Below are 24967 nucleotides of genomic sequence, written 5' to 3'. Positions count from 1 at the left end.
CATGATACTGACTTCCAAATCCATTGCCCCGTTCTCTAGCAGAATCGTAAGAAACGGCCTCTAAATTATTTTTTTATTTGTGTAGATACCATGTCACGTCAGAACAGAAATATAAAGATTGTTGAACCGTTTAATTGATCCAAAATATAATTGTACCTATAGAAATGATGTATTGATGTTATTCTAAAAACTGGCACAAACTTTCCGGACAACCCAAAATTTTATTTTATTCATTTATTTGTACCAAATCTCACTTGAAAACTTCGTTGAAACAATGACCGTTGCACATAAATTTTCCTGAATGAACTCCATTTTCATGAAATGCATTTATAATGTTACTATGAATAAATGGCACTCAAATATCATAACATTCTGCAAAAAATGTTTGGTAAAAAATGGCAAAGTTCTTTATGAGTTCATCAGATGTCATCTAATCAGTCGCTGTTTAAGAGCGCTATAAAAAACTTAAAATGGTAATTTTTGTTATTACAAACACATGTGATCGGGTGATGTGGATTTTTTCCCGTATTTCTAATGTACACTTGATATGCCATCCTCGTATTCACATGTAAACAGCAATACACGGAAACATTTTTGGACTGAATGAGAGTGACAACCTTAACCTAATTTTTTTCTGGATCTGGCACATCATTGGAACATCACCAAAGAATTTCGTATTAAATTTGTTGTGTTTACATACCTGCCCATTTCAGCTGAATCCTGGCACTGGGTCATCACTTCAATGAATTGATGAGCGTTGGTCGAGTATAAAAATTGTTTGAGCCTTCTGTTTACGTTGACAAACGTGTGTGGACAACGATGAAATCAACACTATCCGTTTGGTCGAGCTCCATACGGTATCATGTTTGACGAGTAAATATTGACTTGACCGTTGGACGGCAGAAAAACAAAGATTATTAATTTTTTAATCCAAATATATTTTTATTAAATCGAGTTGTGTGTTGTGTATGTGTATTGTTTCTGCGTATAAATTACGTCTATTTTTTCATCATCATCATCATCGTCACCATCGTCATTTTCGACCAGTGTCAATCGATACGGTTTGATGCTTTTCAATTTTTTTAATTTTGTTGTTTCTGTTGCTGCTTCTGTTAAGGGAGAAAGGGGGTAAACATTCGCGCAGGGAATAACACATTGTTTCCAATAGGGTGGTTGGTTGTTGGTTAACTGACACTCGTATATACAATTTTACATTCACGTAGAGAGTATTTTTTTGCCTTCAATTTCATTTGCTATTTGTTTACCTTCAATGTTTGCCTTTCGACTTTCGACGCAATGGGAACTTGTTTTTTTTATTTGGTTGGTTTCAGTTTCCATCATTTGCCTGAATTTTAACTGTGTACACATATTTGATACATTTTTGTTCTCTGTTTCGGGGTAAAGTTGTATGTTTACATATTTTAGGTTCTCATATTCGTGTCACTCAGAGTGGAGATGAAAATAAATATGCACAAAGTGTGTGATACGTGAATGATGATAAAAATGACTGTATGTAAAGTAGGTTCCATATAATCTATAGCATCAACTTTTTCATTCAGCCATGTCATGGATTTTCGTGTACTGGTGTGGCAAAAGTTGATCTAGTTTTACATCAGCTTCCATCTATATTACCTAACAGTTACAGAAAAGTTTTTCAGGATGTCGCTTTTTGCTTCAAGTTGTTACGAATGATGAGGGTGAAAGATGTGGAAAGAGCGATTTGTTTAACTAGTTGCATGTTCTGCAGACCATATAACATATTTTTACAACTCTTTAATCAATATCAGTTTTTATCATGTTCCACATTTTAGGTAGGTCTATGCTAATTATTATATATTTCTATATTTACAAGTTCACTGATGGGTTTGGTGCTCGAGCGACGAGCTGAGAGAATAAGTTACGCACAGCTGTTGAGAATGTTGGTTCAAACGAATCATAATCAATACTGCTGCTATGAGTAGTTATATCAACTATTCATTTGCTTCAGTGAAGTGAAAAATTGACTCTAGAAATCATGTTTAATGTCGCAATGGTCTCCTTTATGGTACGAATGAAGTACATGACTGTCCCGTGCTTTTTTTTTATCAGAAAGTATAGCTTGAAATGAAATAATGTTTGTTAGCACTTGATTGATTTTTTGATGCCAAAAACACGTCTAGAGTGTATTTTTAGTAGCAAGTTGCAAGTGGTTGGAACTAATGTATAACCGTTTTGTAAGTACTCATCTTTTGTGTGAACGCACATAAAATTTCAACTCCTGTCAGTTTCAGTGTTAATGCATAGAAGGGTGTCGCAGTCGTTAAATTCCACTAAAGAAAAGGCATTCTTATGAGGTTTTCTCAAAATCTTTTTCCTTCTTTTACAAGAATAAAACTGACTTAATGTGTCAAAATCGTCCAAGAAGGTTATGGCATCAGCTTTTTTTTTGTACACAAGGAGAGTTTTGGAATTAGATTAGTAAAAATACAGGATAATATTAAAAGGGGGTCTTCGTAGCCACAATGGTTGCGCGTTCGCTTGCTAAGCGATCGTGAGTACAAAACTAAGGGTCCTCAATTGATCATCTTTGTGAAGTTATAGAGCAATTCCCCGCCAAATCAGCTGGTCGCTGACACGACACTCTCCGATTTTTTTGAAACTTTTTTGCATATGCACAATTTTCAATTTTCATTAAAATTCAGTAGTAAATAAAATTGGTCACATGATAACGAATTCTGTAGTTTTAGCTTATAAGACTTATATTATGATTATGTAGTTATAATGTAGGTATAATATATTCAAAATATACTGCTTGATGAAGGATCTTTATCCACTTGAGCCTAATTAAATAAATAAAGGGAAAAAATATGATAATGAAAGTTGCGGTTTACTCAAGATGCTGAGATTGAGATGTCATAATTCCAATACTCATGTCAAACTTAGAAAGAGTTCGCTGAACCTGTGGGTGTTCTTCAACAATTGATTTCAAACAATTTTAACATCATGGGTATGGTTCTAAAACAAAGAAATTGGGCTTCAGATAAAATCGAAACAAAATAAGACGAATGTCATCTTTTTATGTGCGATCAACTGCTCCCAAGACAAACTTTGGATGTTTTTGCTACATTTCCAACGGTCAAACCGACTATTCATCGGAGAAAGCTGATATTCTGGGTTGCATCAGATAGCGGAAACATCGCTGGGAACTTCATTTTTTGGCACAATCAAGTCAAACATTGAACCTTAAACGCCTCCATTGTGTCAAAAGACATTCAAAGTGATCTTTCTACACGACAACTTTCAGCCACATGTTGCAAGCGCCGCATAGGATATTTAGAGATATTTCAATGCCGAATTCGCCAGAGATTGCTTCTTCTTGCTCTGTAAGAGGTCTCCCGGAAAGAAGAGGATATGCGGCCACAGAGCCCAAATTAACATGGCATAACAAGCAAGTCGGTTTCATCGAGAAGTATGATCAAGTGGCAAATGATGTGTGTGCTGAGGATGATAGACCGGTTTTACATCTACCGCAAAACTGTTGATTGTACGTCAGATGCGACAGGGCGAAACCTCGCGGCTCAGACAAAAGGAACAATGCTCGAAGCGACGCTACCTTGCTTGACAGACTGTTAGGCGTAGTACCTCTCGAAGATGGCTTGTGCTGAACCCGCCCAGCCATCAAGAAACCAGGGACGGCGCCACTAGGGGAAAAACCGTCACTGTTCGATTTACCTGAGCTTATGGACTAGAGAGAACCTGGTCAAGCAAGCCAAGTGAGCTCAGAATAACATGACCACGGAATAGCATTGGAAGAAGGCCAACAGGAGGACTGTCCTAGGACTAACCGTTCTCGAAAGGACTGTCATGTAGAAATGTAAAAGCTGCCCATGAACCATGCCAGAACTTCGACGAAAAGGTTAGGGAAATTTGGCAACCTGATCATGAACGGATGCGAGGTGATTGATAGGTGAAAGCAGCACCACAATAGTTCAAAATAATGGACGCAGTGGTTCACACCCAACAGGGGGAAAAAAGCAGCACTTCGATGAGTACTTGAGGGGCGATACAGCAAGTAGAAGCAGACATGAAACTGACCTACGTGCATCAACAGCAGAAGACCGGATCTCAACTGTTGACCTCCACGATATCCAGCGGTAGATTGCAAGGTTGGAGAATAATAAAGCCACCAGTAAGGATGAACTGAGCTCCACAAATATGTGAGAGTAACACTTGTTAGCGTACTGTACTTATTTGAATCGTTTTTTTGTGAAACCCCCATAAACGCCACATTTATCAAAATTGACTTTTTGACAGTTTTTGAGTCCTTGAGGGTACCTACATCGACTATCAAAATTTCAGAACAAATTAGTTCTACGAACCCCTTCAATAATCGGTTTTCTACACCATTAACATTAGAATTAAGGAAAAATGTTTATATATACTTGTAACAATACAGTCAGGAGTTTGGCTCCTTTAAACTTATGTAACTGAGCCTGTAAAAATAAACGATTTAATAAAAAAAAAACCCTTCAAATCGGGGTCGCCACGTTTGTTTGAGAAACTCCATAGCGTAGTGTTCAGCGAACAGCAAAATACAAAGCGGAAATCATAAAAAGGGCAATAGTTAATGGAAAGGTATGGAAAAAATAGGAAGGGGAAGAATGATACAGCCTGGGAGGTAGGAGCGGATTGAACCTACAGATAGGTTGGCTTGGTTGAGAATACAAGCGAATAGAACTGATACATGATCGATATCAAATTTCATCGGAAAAGAAATATCTCGGATGGATTAGGTAAACCATTCAGCGGAAATGCTTATGGGTGGAATGTTCCGACAGTACTCTAGCGATTTAAGAGTCTCCCGGAACTCCAAGCTAAGAACTGTAATTTACCTTGTTAGACAACAAATTTCGTCGATTCCCCGTAAAAGTATCCCACTATACAAGCGTCAAAACAACTACGAGAAACTACGCCAGAAAACAATTATTTTGTTGGAAAATAGTGACCGGAAGTGAGCCTCCATTGATCAAAAAAACCACTTCAACCTCCGCAGTTCAATCAGTTTTCTAACTCGGAAGACTTTAAAGACATGGCGGCTGAAAAAAAATCTCATCCATGACGCCTACAACAGTACTTTCTGGCTTCTGAAATCGAAACGAGGTCTATTGAGTCTCCCAGCCAATCCTACATAACCAAATGGAAAAATTCCGATCAACATAAAGAAAATTGAAAACATCAGGAAGTTGAAAGCCTGTATTCCGGATGTAGATTTGAAAAAAAAGAAAGATTGGTTTGCCGGTTTTCGTGAACGCCACCAGAACTTGAGTTTGCGTTCTTTGGAACCACCGTGAATTTCACAGTGTTTTTTCAACAAAAAATATATTTATATAAGGTTGGCACTCTTGCCCCGTTCTGGAAAAAATACAAGCCAAAAACATCATTTTTGTAAATGAAACATTTTCATAGTAAACATAACTTTTGAACAATTTGATGCATAGCTACACATAAATAGGAGTATAAATGAACAAACCAGTAAAAACATGGAAAAAAAATATAACAAAAGAGCATTAAAAAACTCGTATTAGCTTAAGGTGGCACTCTTGCCCCGGGTTCCCCTAACAAGGTTCATGATAGAAATTCTCCAATAAAACCATTTAAATGTTTGCTATTTTTTTTTATTCAATGAATTCTCGCGTAACTTTTGAAAAGGTCCTATTTAACAAATGTGAACAAATCGAGTTAATGGATGCACGCTATTAGTTTTCAATCATTGAATGCATTACAAAAACAATCGTTCACGTATCTATCTACTTCATCTTTTTATTGCCGATACAAAAAATATCCAATGTACAGATTCGGATTTTAAGCACCCGGCTGTTACTTCTGACGCCACATTCCTCCGACGCCCGTAGCATTACAAATTCATGCAAGTCGAGAGTATTTTTGTTCCGACTGAATAGTATTTCCCCAACACAGACTTCAGCACCAAGGTATCTTAGGAACCTGAGAAAATCGTGCAGACATTAGAGGCGAACGAACTTTCAAATTTAAAGCCTCTATAGTATAAAAAGTAGAAGTTGAAGTTGTTGATTCGAGCAAGTTTATGTACCCGCATGGTTTTTTTTTTGCACTCCGAAAAGTGTATTCCTAACACGGATTACAAAAGCGGGTACGAACACAACGCTTTGGCTCTGTTATTCAAAATTGCCTTGAAGGATATGCCTTCATATATTCTGTTCACTGAATTTCTACGCATACCATTTGATGATTAGGTAAAAATTTGATGATCATTTGCTGCGATAACGCCTATTGATTGAACAGAATACGTTCGACGTACATGTCAAAATCGAAACTGAGTGCCTGAAGTTCATCAAATCAAGCAAATTCGTGGTTCGAGAAGAACGTACATTTGAGAGATGCAATCTTCAGAGGGAAATGTAAAATAAAATAATCGTTTGATAACATATTTTGTTCACATATTTTGTTCTAGGCATCACACCAAACGTAAAAGGACTGTCATTAAATTTACTTGTTCAATATATTGAATTCGATTGAATTCCGAAATTGTTTCATTAAATCAAAAATTTAATCAATACAAACAATTGATTGCTAAGCTGAGGTAGTCCCACGTCAACCTTGCGGTTATACCACAGATATAACCCACCCATTTTTTCGCAAGCGCATTATATGAACTCACGGGGTTTCTCAAACAAACGATTCATTTATTTCCAGGGTTTGGGAGGAGGAAACATTACCGGAAGAAATGATAGAGGAAGTCGTCTACCCCGTCAACAAGGCAGGCGATAAACTGGAGTACTGCAACTTACGCTTATTATCACCGCCTACAAAATCGTTACCCAAATCCTATTCCGACGTCTATAGCATTAACCAGGAGGTTCGTGGGATAGTATCACAGTACTTATTGAAACATTTTTTAAACAACCTGACATGTTTCGCAATAATGTCGTGAGTACAAAGTGTCCACACACATAATGTTGATCGAGAACAGTATGGCGAATAAAACGGTATGAATTTGAATCGGCTGTCTCTGTATGTATGTAACTTCTACTCATAATCATACACTTGTTAATTCTGTCGCTCTGATAGTTTTAACAAAGCAATGAACGTCTTCGGTTTACCCGAATCAACTGTCGCGAGCAGGTAGTAATCGTCAAACCAGTGCACGCAGAGACAACTTAATTCCATACCGACTGTATCAAGATGGCTGTGCAATTGGAAATACTTTGAGGTGGTCGAAGAACTCGTATATTTGAAATCAATAATGACCGCCAATAACAACATCAGCAAAGAGATTTAACCTGAAAATCGTGCCTACCTTTAACTTCGGAAGACGCTGAGATCGAACCACTGTGGAGTTGACGCTATACAAAACACTGATTAGATCGGTTGTTCTCTATTGGCTCGAGACAAACACATTACTCCCTGAGGACCAGAGCAGATGCTGAAAACCATCTATGGTGGAGTACAGACGGAGAATGACGGAGAAACGATTTACTTAACGCATTGTTAGGAGATAGTCCCATTGCACATCTGGCAGAACTCAATATATTTCGGTAGGCCGGATACGCCGTATAACTTTTGAACAGTAACCCGCTCGAAAAACATATTTTTTGTACATATTCCAACACCAGAAATAGAAAAGATGGGAGAAGATTCAAGAGCATGGTGACTCGATCAGATCGAATGCGACTTGCTAGTGACGCCTAAGATCCTGGACATGAGTAGCCAAGAACCGACTGGAATGGAGACGACTTGTTGATACAGTACGAGCCACTACGGCTCTAACGTACTAGGTTAGATGTAGCTCAAAATTGAAATGATTTTACTATCACCTTGAAAGACAAAACTTTTCACGCGGAAACATATTATGGGAAAAAATTGAATCAAATACATTATTCAAAAAAAAAAAACGTGAGAGGAAAAAGGTGATGACATACGTGGAAATCCGAATCATCATGACTCTATCACGATTTATCAACTTAGTTGTTTCGTCTCCAAAACCACAAACGCTCTCAGATCTCATAATTGCATTATCAATTTAATTCGGATTTTACTAAAAAGAAAAAACAACAAAACTACTTAAATCAAGAAAACGCATGAGAAATACACATTGGAGGGCCAGATTTGCTATAAACCATAAATTCAATGCTACAATAAATTATAATAAATGTATTCAATTTAACAATTTGTTTCGTGTTGAATGTTATGTCCGAAACGGTCCGTAACTGAATTCCCGACTCAGCAGTTTTTCATGCGAACACAAATTCCCAACTGTGCCCCTTTTCATCTCAGGTCACCGATCTATTTTTTCACGTTTTTGCTACTCCAATCGCAAACAAAAATATGTTACCGGAGCATCCTGGTACTCCCGCCCTTCCGCTAACCATTTTACAACAAACTACTCCCGTGCGAATTCGCTTCCGCAATGGTCAGGATGATTTATGCTCACGTTTGTCATTACACACAGTGCCGCACAGTTCTCGTTGTCGGGAAGGGGGGAGGGGGCTGACGGAAGTCGCAGGTAAGAGACACAGAGAGGGGTGACACGGGTGCGCTCTCCACCAGTATGCGTTTAATCTACATTACAGTTGTTTTTCGGTCTGCACTCGCGTCAGTGTGCCCGGATTGGGTGTGCATTTTTAATGAGCACATAATAACAAATTGATGACCTGATATGTTACAATTGTCAGCAGTAACTGGAAGTGGACAGTCATGGGGAGCCCGCTGCCATGGTCTCCGTGCTGCATAGCCGCCGGGTTTTCGCCTGCGAACGAGTCAAGTTAAATACTGGCGTTAATGGAAGTTTAATTTTAAAAGCTGTGTGCGTTCTTTATGACGGGTATTACAGTTAAGCGAAAGCAAGTATCAACAAACAACATGCAAATTTTTGTGGACTCGCTCGACGTTGTGATTCCATTATGATAAAGAGGTCACTCCGAAATAATAACAGTTTGTGCATGAAAAATTGAGAACATTTGATGCGTTCAAAATACTGATTTACTAAGGGAAACTAAGAGAAATAACTTAACAAATTCGAAACTCCACACGCATAACAAACCGCGAGATTAGCATACCATTGAGGATGTGCACCAAGGTGGAGGCTGCAACCGCATTATTTGATACGCACGAGTAGTTTCCCGAATTTAGCGTATTCGTGTGTGTTATCACCAGCTCCGAGTAGCGGTTATCTGCAACGGAAAACACAAAATGAGATTCCATGCCTACATTTACTCCATCGGTAAGCATTTTCGGGATGTACATTTCACGAAACATTCAAGTGTTTGGCTGGTTTGATTTCGCTCTATTGCATCGGAGCAAACACCGTCAGCATCAGAAATCGCGCTATCATTTACCAGAGACGACGGGTGATTGAATACTCACTTAAATAAATACGCCACTCGAGGAATACCTACCGGATTCTGTGGACACGTTAACTCCCCGGTGGACGTCGTAATTGATCATACGATTGTTGTGGTACCAGAAAATGTACAATGGTGGCTCGTTACTCTGAACGACACGGCAGGTCAGTCGGAGCGTCGAGCCTGGCTTGAGATACTTTTCCGACGGACCGAATATTTCCGCTTTCGCCTCTGCAATTGCGGAGAGAGTGCTCCAGTTAATGAGCTGTATGGCGTTTGGGGCTGGGGCTCGCAATATCAATTTTCCATCTAGTGGCAATACTCACCGACAACATCGAGCTGGATGAATATTGACGTTGGCGGATGCGTTGAGACCTGACACTCGTACAGCCCGGCGTCCCGCAGTTGAACGTATTTGATTTGCAGTGGCCATTCCTGGGGAAGAGCGGAAATAATATCTAATTAATGTAGGGAATATAAATTCTGGATGGGATGTATTGATGTTTGTCCATATTCAGTTGGGACGGGGTACTTCTCGTATCGCACTATCAATTCACACTCAAGAGTTTCGAATATGAATCGAAAATGTCGAAACGTGTACTGTGCAGGGACTCTATACGGAAATTAACGAAAATATTTGCATTCAAACATGTTTCTCGATGGGATCACTAAAATCACTTCATGAACTATTTACAAAAATCTAGGTAATGTTTACAATATCCTACATCTATAGAAAATTGTTATTTCAGTTTTTGTAATCAATAATTACAAAAACGAAAATTTTTCGCAAAATTATTTTTTTATACAAAATTAACTCATTAGCTTCAATTTGATGTGTCAATTATATGAATCGGTCCAGTAACTCAAAAGTTATGAATTTTTGTAGGGGAAAAAATGGGAAAAATTGTTTTTTTCGAACCATCGATTAACTTTGAATAATCATAACTCAAAAACGAAAAAAAAGCATCTCTGATACCGAGATATGTTATGTTTTCGTGGTTTTGCAAAAGCAACTGATGAAATTTGATACATAACTCTTTTTTGTTCTCGTGAGAATAATACATGAGAGTTTTCATGACCACTGAACGCGGAAGCGGAATATAAAAGAAATCACAGCCTGCATGTATTAGCGATGACGGTTTCTCCATGTGCCTTGATTTCGCGTCCGTGTTCGGGAACACATTCCGATCACCACAAAAGTAATAATCATCAATGAGCTAGATTATTATGATTTCAATATCCTGTTTTCAAAGCAATTTTTAGGCTACTGAAACGATTTTTTGCAACACTGACAATCATATAACTCTTTGACATATTATCTTTGACATATTATATTATTGAAAGTGTGGATCGAATAGCACAAAAATATATAAATTTAAATGACAGTGTAGAGAAACGCAAAATCCTATGTGGTTGACAAACGCAAGTTGTCACGTTTGCTGGCATGGAAGAAAACAAAAAAAAATCAAGTAAATCAATTATGCAAGTGCAAAAGAGAGAACAAATCCGACAGGGATTGGGAAGAAAAGAGAAAGCGAACTTTAATGTATTTCGTGCATGTGGTTGATTTCTCTCGTCATTCAGTGTACGATCTTTGGTGCAGTAACATGTTATCACGTGAAAAATATCGGCATCGAAAACAAGCAGTACGACAGTTGTCCTACGTCAAAATATAGCGCCCTCTAGTCCAATGCCATGAAAACAATAAAAAAACGAATACAATCAATAATAACAAAAATGAAATTCATTTACTTTGCAAGTTCAATATTTATAATAAAAGTCTAGCTCATTGGATTCAACTTAATATGTCGGTTCTTAATCGGTTCTATGGTTCAAAATATTGAATTTTTGAAAAAAGTCATTTTTGGGAGAAAGTGGAAAAAATTTTTTTTTCGAACCATCCTAAAATGGAAATGGGCACCCTAATAAAAAAAATTAAAAAATACGGGTTTTGGGATAGAGAACAAAATTACCACTTTTGATGAAAATCCAAACCAATATATCGGTTTGGCATGGGGTCGCTGTATATATATATTGGGCAAATTTAAGAACAAAAAACTCTAACGCATTGTACCAACGAGCTCTATGATATTCCCTACTCAAATGTCTACTATTCTGGACGAGTGAGGAAAAAACTGATGTTGGTTAGTCAACTAATGGCTCAAAATACAAATATAACCGTCTAAACACTCGATCTTTTATAGGAGGAAAGGGTAGCCAAATGAATGTATGCAAATTGCATTTGTGACCATTTCCATTTTAAGGTTGTCCGAAAAATCAACTTCTTCCTTCTTTTTTTTTTCAAAAATGACTTTTTTCAAAAATTTATAACTTTTGAACTACTGAACCGATTCAGATGATCGATATATCAAATTGAAGGCAATCACATTTTTTTTACTTTTCTGAAAAAATACTATACTTGCAGAAAATTTTAATTCTTTCACATAACATATGTCGAAACAAGAAAGGCGTTTTTTTCGTAATTGAATTATTAGGTGTACCGGTAAGTTTCTTCGGTTTTACAACAGGTGGCGTAACTTAATTAATATTCCAGTGAATCAAATTTCAAGACATTCGTTGGAAAGCTACTGCCATTGCGCGTCTTTTTCAGTATATGTCAAAAAGTTGAAGCGTGAACAACATAGTTTTTTTCCATTTCGAATTTCGTACCAGCGAGAGTGTTTTTGCGGGTGGTGTTACTTCATTACTTCAAAATGAAGAAAAAGCTACGAAAGTCATCGCATTTTGGTGGAAGTTTATGGTGACCATGCACCAACTGAGCGAACGTGTCAGACGTGGTTTGCACGGTTTTAAAGTGGCAATTTTGACTCAGAAGGCGAAGAACGTTCCGGACCGCCGAAAAAGTTTGAAGATGAAGAATTTGAGGCTTTACTCGATCAAGATCGTCACAAACGCAACAAGAACTTGCAGATACACTTGGAGTAGCTCAACAAACCATATCCGACCGTTTCAATCGTTTCATGATCCGAAAGATAGGACATTGGGTGCCGTATGAATTGAAGCCTCGAGACGTCGAACGCCGTTTTTTCACGTGAGGGGCAGAGAGGGGGAATGGGTCAAAGTTCAAAAATTTTATCGTGTTTGGTATCAAAATGTATGTTTTCGGATACGCAGTGTTCATGTTTCAATTCAGTTTAACCAAAAATCTAAAATAAGAGGTGATGCGAAGAGGAAAAGCGCAAAATTTTTGATTTAAGAATGTATGGTTTTTAAATGAGCGATCGAAAATCAATACTAGAGATCAAATATTATCGGATTCAGCTCGCGCAGTCCGAAGACATCGGTCGCAAATTTGTTCGCGTCTATTGTAGAGTGGAGATTATACCGTTATCAGTTCGTGGCTGGTGAAGTTATTTCGCCCTAACGGGGTTCTCTTTATTGCGCGAGTGAGGATAGCAGCAATCACTACCAGCGTGAGGAAGAAGTCCTCCACGGCGGACGCGGTGCGTGTGCCGTATCATTGCTGTGTGTGCTTTAGCATCGTCATCGATTCCATCATCGTGTTGTGGTGCGATATACCGTTGCATCTGTGCCGAGCGATTGCCACACGGTTCGATTGGGACACCGTTTCATTTCATTCGCATTGGTGTGCGATTTAGGTATAATATATATTAGGTTTAGAAATACAAAAAAAAAAAATTATATTATTTTATATCTGCCGTAATGGCAGAAGGTCATGTTGACGTGGAGATTGAAACTACTGTTTCCTCCTCACTAGCTACAACGGGGGCTGGGAAGTCGCTTAAACGCGTTCCCCCCTCAGAAGATGACTCTTCAGAGAAAGAGGTAATCTACCTTAACAAGCCCCCCTCAAGAAAATTGGCAAACTTTTCCTCTTCGCCCCCTCAATCTCCCGCTCCAGCTTCCGCTCTACTACCGAACTTGCCTCCCAGCCCTACTGATCCCGCTCCCGTTCAACAATCGACCTCGTCCTCCCCCTCAGTTGTTTCCTCTCCTCGTGTCAAGGTCTATCCAGACGATGCACTTGGAGCTGGTCCATGGGTTGTTTTTTTCCGGCCTAAACTAAAAGGAAAGTCAATTAATGTCATTCAGGTTTCGAAAGATCTGGCAAGATTATATTCCTCCGTGGTCGAAATCTCTAAGGTTAGGCCGAACAAACTGCGTGTTGTCGTGAGTGATCGGAAACACGCGAATGCAATTGTGATCGACGAGAGATTCTCCCTAGAGTATCGCGTCTACGTGCCCTCCCGTGACGTAGAAATCTCGGGGGTGGTAACTGAAACTGGTCTGACGTGCGAAATGATAAAAGAAGGAGTTGGTAAATTTAAAAGACTCCCGTTGGTGGGTGTTAAAATTTTGGACAGCCGCCAACTAGGAAAAGTATCCCAAGAAGAGGGAAAAACTAAATTCACGCCGTCAGACTCGTTTCGAGTAACTTTTGCTGGTTCCGCTCTACCTGACTACGTCATGGTGGGCAAATTGAGATTGCCTGTGCGACTCTTCGTGCCAAAGCCCATGACTTGCCAAAAATGCAAGTCAGTTGGTCACACTTCAGATTATTGTGCCAACAAGGAGCGCTGTGCCACTTGCGGAGAGCAACATGAGGGGAAATCCTGCAGTGCGACTGAGCATAAATGTCCATATTGCGGGGGATCCCCACACGAGCTCTCAGTTTGTGAAACTTACAAGAGTCGCTGGGAGAAACAGAAGCGCTCTTTGAAGGAACGCTCGAAACGCACTTTTGCGGATATTTTAAAGGGCGCTTCTCCACTGGCCCAACAACAACAACCAATCAACACACAAAATGTCTTCGCCACGTTGCCCGTTGACGAAATAGAAGCGGACACAGCTAACGGGGGCACACCGTTCATTTTCCAAGGGAATCCCCGGGGCAAAAATGTGACCACTCCCAAAGTTCAAGGACAAGCCCCTCCGGTGATACCCCCTGTTAGTATGCCTAAAAAATCGAGTGCAGCGGACAAGCAAAATCAGGTTCCTCCTGGTTTCCGTGGGAATAATCCACCTTCGAATGGCCCAGCACTCGAGGGGACATCAAAAACCCCAACTGTCCCTGTTTTTCCGTCCAGTTCAACTTCCCAATCGGGATTTATAAAGTTGTCTGACCTTTTGGACCAAATCTTCAAGTGTTTTAATGTTTCCGACTCCATCAGAACCATTGTCATTTCAATGCTTCCAGTATTAAAGACAATTTTGCAACAATTGATGCAAACATGGCCCCTCCTTGCAATGATTATCTCTCTTGATGTCTAATTTAAATAGAGAGGTCGGAGATATCACTGTTTTACAGTGGAATTGTCGTAGTCTTATCCCTAAATTGGATACATTCAAATTTTTGATTCATAAGTTCAATTGTGATGTTTTTGCTCTGTCCGAAACTTGGCTTCCTTCGCGAGATGATCTCTCTTTCCACGATTTTAATATCATACGCTTGGACCGTGATGACAGATACGGAGGGGTACTATTGGGGATCAATAAGTGTCACTCATTTTTTCGAATTGACCTTCCACCTATTGGAGGGATCGAAGCTGTTGCTTGTCATGCAAACATCAGAGGCAAAGACCTCTGTATTGTCAGCTTGTATTGGCCTCCGAGAGCTGCGGTTAGCCGCAATCAACTTGTTGACATGTGCTCACTCCTTCCTGAGCCACGATTGATCTTGGGAGACTTCAACTCTCACGGAACTGCCTTGGGGGAACAGTACGACGACAATCGTTCATTGTTGATATATGATCTTTGTAACAGCTTCAATATGACCGTTTTGAACACTGGGGAAACAACACGTGTACCTAAACCTCCTGCTAACCCAAGTGCTCATGACCTCTCGCTTTGCTCGAATACACTATCGTTAGATTGCAAGTGGAATGTAATCCAGGATCCCAACGGCAGTGACCACTTGCCAATCAAAATTTCCATCACCATTGGTTCGAATTCTTCTGAATCTATAAACATGGCATATGACCTCACAAGACACATTGACTGGAAAAAATATGCGGACGCAATTGCTCTAGCCATCAATTCCAGAGATGGTTTGCCTCCATTGGAGGAGTATAACTTCCTTTCTCGTTTGATATATGACAGCGCGGTTCGCGCTCAAACGAAACCCATCCCAGGCTCCACTATTCGTCAAAGGCCTCCCAATCCATGGTGGGATAGCCAATGTTCCAAGCTTTATCAGGATAAATCGAACGCATTTAAAGCTTTTCGGAAACGTGGAACCATTGAGAATTTTCAAACGTATTTGGACCTTGAAAATCAATTTAAAAACTTGATCAAAGGGAAAAAACGTGCTTATTGGCGAAATTTCGTGGGAGGTTTGTCACGAGAAACGTCAATGAAAAAATTATGGAAAGTGGCTCGAAACATGAGAAATCGCTCTTCATCGAATGAAAGCGAAGAATATTCACATCGATGGATTTTTAATTTTGCACGGAAGGTTTGTCCCGATTCCGTTCCTGTGCAAAAAATTGTTCGAGATATACCACTAGATAGGTGCGATCTTGATTCCGAGTTTTCGATGGTAGAATTCTCTCTTGCTCTCCTTTCTTGTAACAATTCGGCTCCAGGAACGGATAGAATTAAGTTCAACTTGTTAAAAAACCTCCCTGATGTGGCGAAACATCGCTTGTTGAATTTATTCAATCGGTTTCTGGAGCATAATATTGTTCCAGATGATTGGAGACAAGTGCGAATAATAGCTATTCAAAAACCCGGAAAACCCGCGTCCGACTTCAATTCGTACCGCCCAATAGCAATGCTGTCTTGTATACGGAAATTGTTGGAGAAAATGATCTTGTTTCGCCTTGATCGTTGGGTTGAAACGAATGGCTTACTCTCAGATACACAATATGGGTTCCGCAGGGGCAAGGGGACGAATGATTGTCTTGCGTTGCTTTCTTCAGAAATTCAAATGGCCTACGCCGAAAAAAAAACAAATGGCTTCAGTATTCTTGGACATAAAGGGGGCCTTTGATTCTGTTTCAATAGAGATTTTGTCAGACAAATTACACTCTCGGGGTCTGCCGCCTCTGTTGAATAATATGTTATATAACTTGCTTTGTGAGAAACAGTTGAACTTTTCTCACGGGGATTCGACAGTAAATCGGGTCTCCTACATGGGCCTCCCCCAGGGCTCATGTTTAAGCCCCCTTTTGTACAACTTCTATGTAAGCGACATCGACAATTGTCTTACACAAAATTGCAGCCTAAGACAACTTGCAGATGACGGAGTGGTGTCTGTCGTAGGATCAAACGAATCCGACCTGCAAGGACCCTTACAAGATACTTTGAACAATTTTTCAACCTGGGCCGTTGGGTTAGGGATCGAATTCTCCACGGAGAAAACAGAGATGGTGGTTTTTGTCTAGGAAGCATAGACCAGCAAAACCAAAGCTTCAACTTTTGGGTAAACCGATCACTCATGCTATGTCATTCAAGTATCTTGGGGTCTGGTTCGACTCCAAATGTACTTGGGGGGCCATATGAGGTATCTGAGTAAAAAATGCCAACAAAGAATAAACTTTCTCCGTACAATCACCGGCACATGGTGGGGAGCCCATCCCGAAGATCTTATAATGTTGTATCGAACAACTATTCTCTCAGTGATGGAGTAAGGTAGTTTCTGTTTTCAATCAGCTGCCAAAACACACCTCATTAAACTCGAGCGAATTCAGTATCTTTGTCTCCGTATTGCGTTGGGATGTATGCCCTCAACGCATACCATGAGTCTCGAGGTTTTGGCAAGCGTAGTCCCACTAAAAGATCGCTTCAATTTATTATCTCTTCGGTTCCTCATCCGGTGTAAGGTTATGAACCCATTGGTGATCGGAAATTTTGAGCAGCTTATCGAGCTAAATTTTCATTCAGGATTCATGAGCTCATATCATGAATTCATCTCCATGCAGGTTGATCCTTCTTCGTATACTCCCAACCGTGTTTGTTTTCCTGACTACATCAATTCCTCTGTACATTTTGATCTGTTCATGAAGGAGAAAATCCATGGAATTCCAGATTATCATCGATCGGGGATCGTTCCTACGATCTTCAATGCAAAGTATGGGCGTGTCAATTGTGATAATATGTACTTTACTGATGGGTCCTCTATGAATGAGTCCACAGGATTTGGAGTGTTCAACGAAATTTTTAGCACCTCCCACAGTCTTCAGAATCCTTGCTCTGTGTATATTGCTAAATTGGCAGCAATACATTGGGCGCTGGACAGCGTCGCCTCACGACCTGTTGAACACTATTACATTGTAACGGATAGTCTTAGCTCTGTCGAAGCTATCCGTTCAGTGAGGCCGGAAAAGCACTCGCCGTACTTCCTTGAGAGAATACGAGAAAATTTGAGTGCTTTAACCAGACGCTGTTATGTCATTACCTTTGTCTGGGTCCCTTCACATTGCTCAATTCCGGGTAATGAGAGGGCTGACTCATTAGCAAAGGTAGGTGCAATTGAAGGCGATATTTATCAGCGTCAAATCGCTTTCAATGAATTTTATTCTTTAGTCCGTAAAAATACTATCGCTAACTGGCAACGTAAGTGGAACGAAGATGAATTGGGTCGGTGGCTTCACTCGATTATCCCTAAGGTTAGCCTCAAACCATGGTTCAAAAGTCTGGACTTAAGTCGGGACTTTATTCGCACCTTCTCTCGACTCATGTCCAATCACTGTTCGTTAGACGCGCTACTCTTTCGTTTTAATCTTGCCGATGGCAATATCTGTGCTTGTGGCCAAGGTTACCACGACATCGAACACGTTTTTTGGTCGTGCGAGGAGTATCTTGTTGCCAGATCGAATTTAGAAAACTCTCTTCGGGCTAGAGGAAGGCAGCCCAATGTGCCGGTGAGAGATGTGTTGGCTCGGTTAGACCTTGATTACATGTCCCAAATATATGTCTTCCTAAAAGCTATCGATCTTCGTGTGTGATTGTCCTTATATCCTTATATTCTCCTTTTCCTTTTCCCTCGCGAGAAATCAAATCCCTTCTTACTAACAATAGAATAAGGTGAAATGTAAATACATGTTAGATATAAGATAGGCTTAAGAATTGAGTATGATGAATGTGAGTGCGAATGTGAGTGTGAACATTGTCAACATATCCTTATATCCCATCCTTTTCCTGAAACAAAATGTCACCCTTCTAAACTCGAGCAAGCCGCGAGTAATCGGTTCTCTACTTCATTAACATTAGAATTAATAAAAAAATGTTTATGTATACTTGTAACTATACAGATAGGAGTTTGGCTCCTTTAAACTTAAGTAACCGAGCCTGTAAAAATAAACGATTCAATAAAAAAAAAATCAAAATATTATTCAAAATAGCATAGTATTAATGTTTGGCAACTTAATAGATAGGTATACTTAAAAAAACATCACAAATAGCTATTTAACAACATGTTAAGATAGGTATACTTATTACAAAAAACATCACGAATAATAAGTATTTGGCAACATAGTTAGAGATTTTTATTGAAAAAAGCATCACAAGTTTTGCAAAATAAAATTCAAAAGTACTGCTAGATATCGAAATCGCCTCCATCCATGTTTTCTTCGCCTTCCTCGTCTTCATCGGCTTCTCCTTCATATTGTTCCACTTCATCTTCGTCCTCAATCTGAATTTCTTCATCTTCCATCTGAACTTGGTGTTCAATCTGAATATCTTATTCACCGACATCATGAGAAGCTTGAATCTCTTCCTCGATGTTCAGTAAGTTCAGGACTTCTCCGCTTACAGCTGGTTTTCTCTTCGTTTGTTTCTTCCTCAATGTCGATATGTATGGGTCAGAGTTGATCAATAATCGATTCATTAGATCGGTGTTGGTCCTCAATCAGGATGTCTTTAACGTAAAAGCTTTCCCGATACCTTCTATAAAAATTATTTGAAGCTTCGGCTGCTTCCTCGGATAGCTGCTCTAGAACATTATCGAATCAATTGATTGGCAAATGTGTCATTTCTTTCAAAAGCTAGCTAATTGGCTTTAATTAGATATATCGATCATCTGAATCGGTCCAGTAGTTCAAAAGTAATAAATTTTCGAAAAAAGGCATTTTTGGAAAGAATATGAAAAATGATTTTTTGGACCATCGGTTAATTCATCATAACATCAAAAACCATAACTCAAAAACGAAAAAAAAGCGCCGCTCTGGTTTCGACATATGTTATGTGAAAAATCCTCAGCTTTTCAGAAAAAATATGAAAAAATATAGCACCTTTGGTCTCGAGACTATGAAAACAATAAAAATCGAATACAATCTATATTAACAAGAACAGATTTCGAAATTTCTGCAGGTGTAGTATTTTTTCAAAAAATATCTAGATGTCTTGAACATCCTAGAATAAGGGACTGTAGGATTTTTGTTGTTTTTATGCAACTTCATTTTTTGGGTTTTGCCCGCCTAAATTTTCCCAGGGACCACTGTGCGTCGAGCCACTCGAATGAGCCGGCTCTTTTCATTGAGCGCACGGCTCTGAGTCGCTCACTGAAATGAACCGTTTTGCCCATCTCTAGTTTGAGTTATGCACTGAAGGAAAAAAGGGCCACAATATGAGCAAAGACAGTATAAAGAAAGCACAGTATCACGACAATGCTCGACCGCATGTCGCGAAACCGGTCAAAACATACTTGGAAACGCTGAAATGGTTGGTCCTATCCCACCCGCCGTATTCTCCAGACATTGCTCCGGCCGATTACTACCTTTTTAGATGCAACATTGCCTGGTTGACCAGCACTTCTCCAATTCTGATGAAGTCAAAAATTGGATCGATTCGTGGTTATCCGACAAACCGGCCGATTATTTCGGAAAAGGGATCCGTGAATTGACAGAAAGATGGTAAAAAGTTGTGACTAGCGATGAGAAATACTTATTATTAAATTTGTAACCATTTTTGCAGAATAAAGCAATCATTTTTGAAAAAGAACGAAAAAACTTCCCGGTACTCCTATTATTTATCATCATGACCCTATGGTTGTACGAATCTCTGCTCAGCAGCTTTGTCCAATTTGCAAACTGAAACTGCTACCTGGAATGCTTTATTCTCAATCTTATTTCCTTGCAATGTTTTCGAGAAACAGGAAGTATTCTTCAAGTAATGACCACTGCAATAACAACGAAAGTGAAACAAGCAAACTGATGCTATGGAGCCATGGAGCGAACCACTGCAAGTGGTTACGACAATGTACAAGTTTGTTTATTCCACGAGTTCATGCATGAGCAGATTAATGTCCTGAACAAGCAACTTTCAGTCATGCATGGAAAGCATCTGCCTGTTAATGTTCGATGTTTTACAAACTCACCCAAAAACGAAAAGCGAACTGACGACGACAACGATGGACACATAACATCTGCTCCTCTAGAGTTCATGAGCTGATATTTTTTCCGTGTGTGTGGACCGAGTGATGCTCTGTGTTTACCACAAGTTTGATCCCGAGGGGACAATCATATCTCACTGCAGCAAATATCTGATTTCATCGGGCAAAAGTCAACCATCCGATGGCGCCCTATGCTGGGGCGATGTGTCCAAAGGACAACAGTCTACCAAAGGATTTGTATAGCAACATATTTCGGGCAGGCTGTTTGCACAATCTCGTCGAGTATTTGCTTGCTCGGCGAAGGGTATCGAAAAAGTTTTGGCCCATGTGGCCCTTCTCGTCGCCGAAAGTTTTTGTCGGAATTGGCCTCGTGCTGCCGTTGTGTGTATGCGTGTGTGTAGTATCTGTCTAATTTCCGCTGAATGAAACATGAGTGACGATTGAACAAACGAAGCGCAAATTTACGGGAATTGAACACGTTTCGTGCGAAGAATATAGAGAGCTTCTTGGTCATGTGGTGTCCTGCACGAGTTCTGCGGGGTTATGGCTCTGATGAAATTGCAATCTAATTCCTATTCTGAGATTTTATGAGCTGGAATAACAGCTACAACATGAAAAATGTTACAAAATATTAATGCCCTTGTACCAAGCCAATAATATACAGGGAAACTCCGATATAACGTACATTTCACTTTCAAAATTGTACGTTGTGTCGAATTGTACGTAATATCGAAGCAAAATGAAGAACTCAGGAACATAGTTTATGTTAATCTTTTTGTGTTGCTGTTTGGTTAAGATTTAATAGAAAATCAATCCACCCTTTCTCATGGTTATACTGTCAGGGCTCTACATAGTCATAGTCAACTGAGGATAGTCAGCTGACTATCTGACTGACTATATCCGTATTCAGTTGGTAATGACTTTTCGCTTCTTCACGCAGCTTCTTTGCCAAGTCAGTCAGTCGGGCGTTTAGTCGCTATCTCCCTCTACCGACTCGACTATATCATTTCATTCTACTCAGTAAAATTGTCCTCATTGCATTTTTGAAGTGATTTCCCCCAAAACGAATTCGTTCCCCTCTTTCTCTCTCCCATTTACGTGTGCATGCATCGATGTTCGAGTTCAACGTGGTTTGACGTACGCTACAGGTGAGCTAGTATAAACTAGCTAGTATAGAGCTAGTATCGTACACGAAAATTACTCACACGTATAAAATAGAGTGCAGTGTGTGTGCGCTATTCTGCACGCTATTTACTAATTCTAACGCGAGGACCTTTATAGCATACTTGATAAATGTCTAAGTTCGTAGGTTTGAGTTCACGATGGGTAGACAATAAACCGTCCATTGATGGGATAACTTCTTATAAAAATGTTCTTATATCAAAATATAGATATGTTATTTTTCTTTCACAATAGTATTGTAAAAATTATTCCTTTACAGTTTTGATGAATTTTCGTATCAAAGTTTAGGCTCTCTGTTGTTCAACATCAGCACTCATTTTATTCCACGATCTCTTCGTGTCTGCAGCATGCCGAGTGGCTTTGGCACAAATTTCGCAATTCCACTTCTCAATTGCCCAATATTTTTCAATTGGGCGGAATTGAGGGTAGTTGGGAGGATTGAGGTATTTTTCAATGTGATCGATCCCATTATCACGGGGGACCGCTGAAGCACCCCTCGACTGTAGTGGCTCACCAAATCTAACCGATACTTCGCTGGACGTTTCTGCATGCACCCTCCTCTATACATTCTTGAGTCCATTGTCTTGTTTGTGACAAAAACCTTGGTTTTCTGTCACACCTGCAAATCAAGAACCTCTTGGCTGATAAATTTGCGAAAACGAAATTAAATTTGCTGGGAATGGCTTGTCTAGCAGTGCCTTTCTAGAATTTCAGGCCTGGGGGCTGTTCAAAATCCATCTTCACCTACATTTCGTCATCCATCACTTCGTCACTTCATCAAAATTTTGTTGTACAACTTTTGAGGTACAAGTGGTCTTTTGGCCTCCACGTTTGCTTCAGCATCCTGTTTGTTTGCTTGCAGGCACATAAATGACGATAACCTTCTCGCAAATGGATTATCCGGATATGGACTTTGGTTAAAGATGTGTTTGTGGCGATGTCGTTGTTCGAGAGTTTGCGTTAATTATCTCAATACTTTCAACCTCAGCTTCCGATCGTATGTTCCACTAAGATCCGTCCTCTGATCCATCAGAACAACACTTGCACGTTCATGGAAACGTTTCAGTACATCATATACTGTCGATTTAGCCACCTTCAGCGATTTCGTGATTTGAGTAGTTGACGAAACAAATCAACGAAACAAATCAAAGTTTTCATCGTCAATGGATATAAGGTTTCTAAACAATTTGCTGTCAAAACATTTGAGATACGCCTACTACGACTGTTGGTATAAAATGAGCTGGAATTCTTGATTCTAACTGAATAAAATCTTAAGGGTAAAAAGATAAAGTGGCCGCATGTACCTTTATTCTCCAGCACAAGTGTTCAAGCCATATTGCAGAGCATGTAATGCAAAAATGCAAATTTCATATGGAAGTATGATTATGGACTATGGTTTCAGACATGACACTAGAATATGCTTATTCATAATATACGATACACAGGTATAGGGGTAGTGGGGGCAAATTGGTCATGGGAGGCAAAGTGGTCACCTGCTTGTTTGGTAGTATATCTATTGACAATAGATGAACACCTTATGTTTGAAGAATTTAATGACTTTTGAGTCACTCTGTACTTCAGTAGAGCTCTCGCATATCAAAATACAAATAAAAACAGAAATTGCTCTCTCGATAGTCATCCGGCCGTAGTTCTGTGCGCATGGTATCAAAGCAATTTCTCGTGAAATACAGTTTTTCAATATGATTTGTTGGACAAATCATCAGTTTGGACGACTGTTCACATATTCTAGGAGAGGTGAACAGATATTTTGTTTAATCTCAGCGATTAATTAGCATACAAATTATTTTCATGTTTGGGGGCAAAGTGGTCGTAGGTGAATAACAACTTACAATGTTCTGTTTACTAAAGCTGATATTCCTCATCACATTCTGCTCTTGAAGAAGATCCTTTTTTGATTTGACCCTGGATAAATATGCCACTCCAACTAAACCAAGCCTCATTATGCGGAACGTTATGTGTTTCTTACTACGTTTTTGTATGCAAGAGAAAATTAAAATTGAGACTCTAGGTGAACAGACCAAGCTTATTTCATACATGTACCTACTGTAACAAATATAATTTAAACAAATTTGGACGAAAAAAAAACGCATAAATCTCTCCCATTTAGCTTGATATGTGTGGGTGACCACTTTGCCCCGACTAGGTGACCACTATACCTCCAAGCAAAAAAAAAGGTCCATTTTTCACCTTTTTTTTTTTCTAATGATGAAAAGTGTACTATTTTGAATTTTTATAGTGAAAGCCGTTTGCTATCTTGAAGAATAATGAGTTGAACTATAATATTCTTCGAAAAACGGGATTTAAATCGGTATGTGGGCGCTGGAAATGGACATATTCCTTAGGGTGACCACTTTGCCCCCACTTCCCCTATTGTTTTTATGGGTTACCATTGCTCTAATTTAATTTCGGGAACCTATATCCAGACCACCACAGTGACCTTTGTTGAAACTGTGAGATTGTCATGAAATTCTCAGTATCTATTCCGAAAATATTTTTCACACATTGAAAATGTGTAGAGGAACTTTGGGTAAGACACGCCGTATCGGTAAAACGGCCCACCATGAAAAATCATGGAAAACGCAGTAATCGGCAGGATTTTTCAGCGCTTATAACTTCCTTTTTTCATTATAAATACAATTAAACGTACTGTAGCTTAAAAAACCACGTCGATCTCAATAAAATAATGATATTTAAAAATACTTTAAATAATGATATTTAAAAATACGATCTACTTGGACGATTTCAACGATTTTAGTGGTTTCCACGACGATTGGCCTACCAGTACGGGGTATATCTTCGACAGCCACTACACCAGAACGAAATCGATCAATCCAACGTTGTGCTGTGCGAATCGTTACAGTATCGGGTCCATAAACCACACGAATTTTTTCGGCCGCCTTGCAGTTTTACCTCGCAGGTAGTAAAAACGTAAAATATGGCGAATCTCTTGCTTGGTGGACTCCATCTTTGACGCGCTACAACTTGAGACTGAAAAGGGCAATCACAACACTGTCAAAACGACACTTGTAGCACAGATTGTCGTCTTTAAATAGCCGTCTAGTATGACCTGATGCGATAAGTACAACACAAG

General features: G+C 39.5%; 1 protein-coding gene across 1 annotated transcript in view; it reads right to left on the bottom strand.

The window, feature by feature from the left end:
• Nucleotides 1-935: 935 nt before the first annotated feature.
• The window catches only part of LOC129774798 (uncharacterized), a 214189-nt gene continuing 190157 nt past the window's right edge, over nt 936-24967 (bottom strand). The window contains exons 5-8 of the mRNA XM_055778759.1: nt 9686-9794; nt 9414-9590; nt 9075-9188; nt 936-8764 (exon numbers count right to left, since the gene is read on the bottom strand). Coding sequence (XP_055634734.1) covers nt 8640-8764; nt 9075-9188; nt 9414-9590; nt 9686-9794 — 525 coding nt within the window. The 3' untranslated portion in view covers nt 936-8639. The remainder of the gene's footprint in view (nt 8765-9074; nt 9189-9413; nt 9591-9685; nt 9795-24967) is intronic.

The sequence above is a fragment of the Toxorhynchites rutilus genome, chromosome 3 (assembly GCF_029784135.1).
Source record: "Toxorhynchites rutilus septentrionalis strain SRP chromosome 3, ASM2978413v1, whole genome shotgun sequence".
In the NCBI taxonomy this organism is placed as follows: Eukaryota; Metazoa; Arthropoda; class Insecta; order Diptera; family Culicidae; genus Toxorhynchites; species Toxorhynchites rutilus.
The sequence above is the reverse complement of the archived record's forward strand: the minus strand, read 5'-3'. Positions and strand labels throughout refer to the sequence as shown.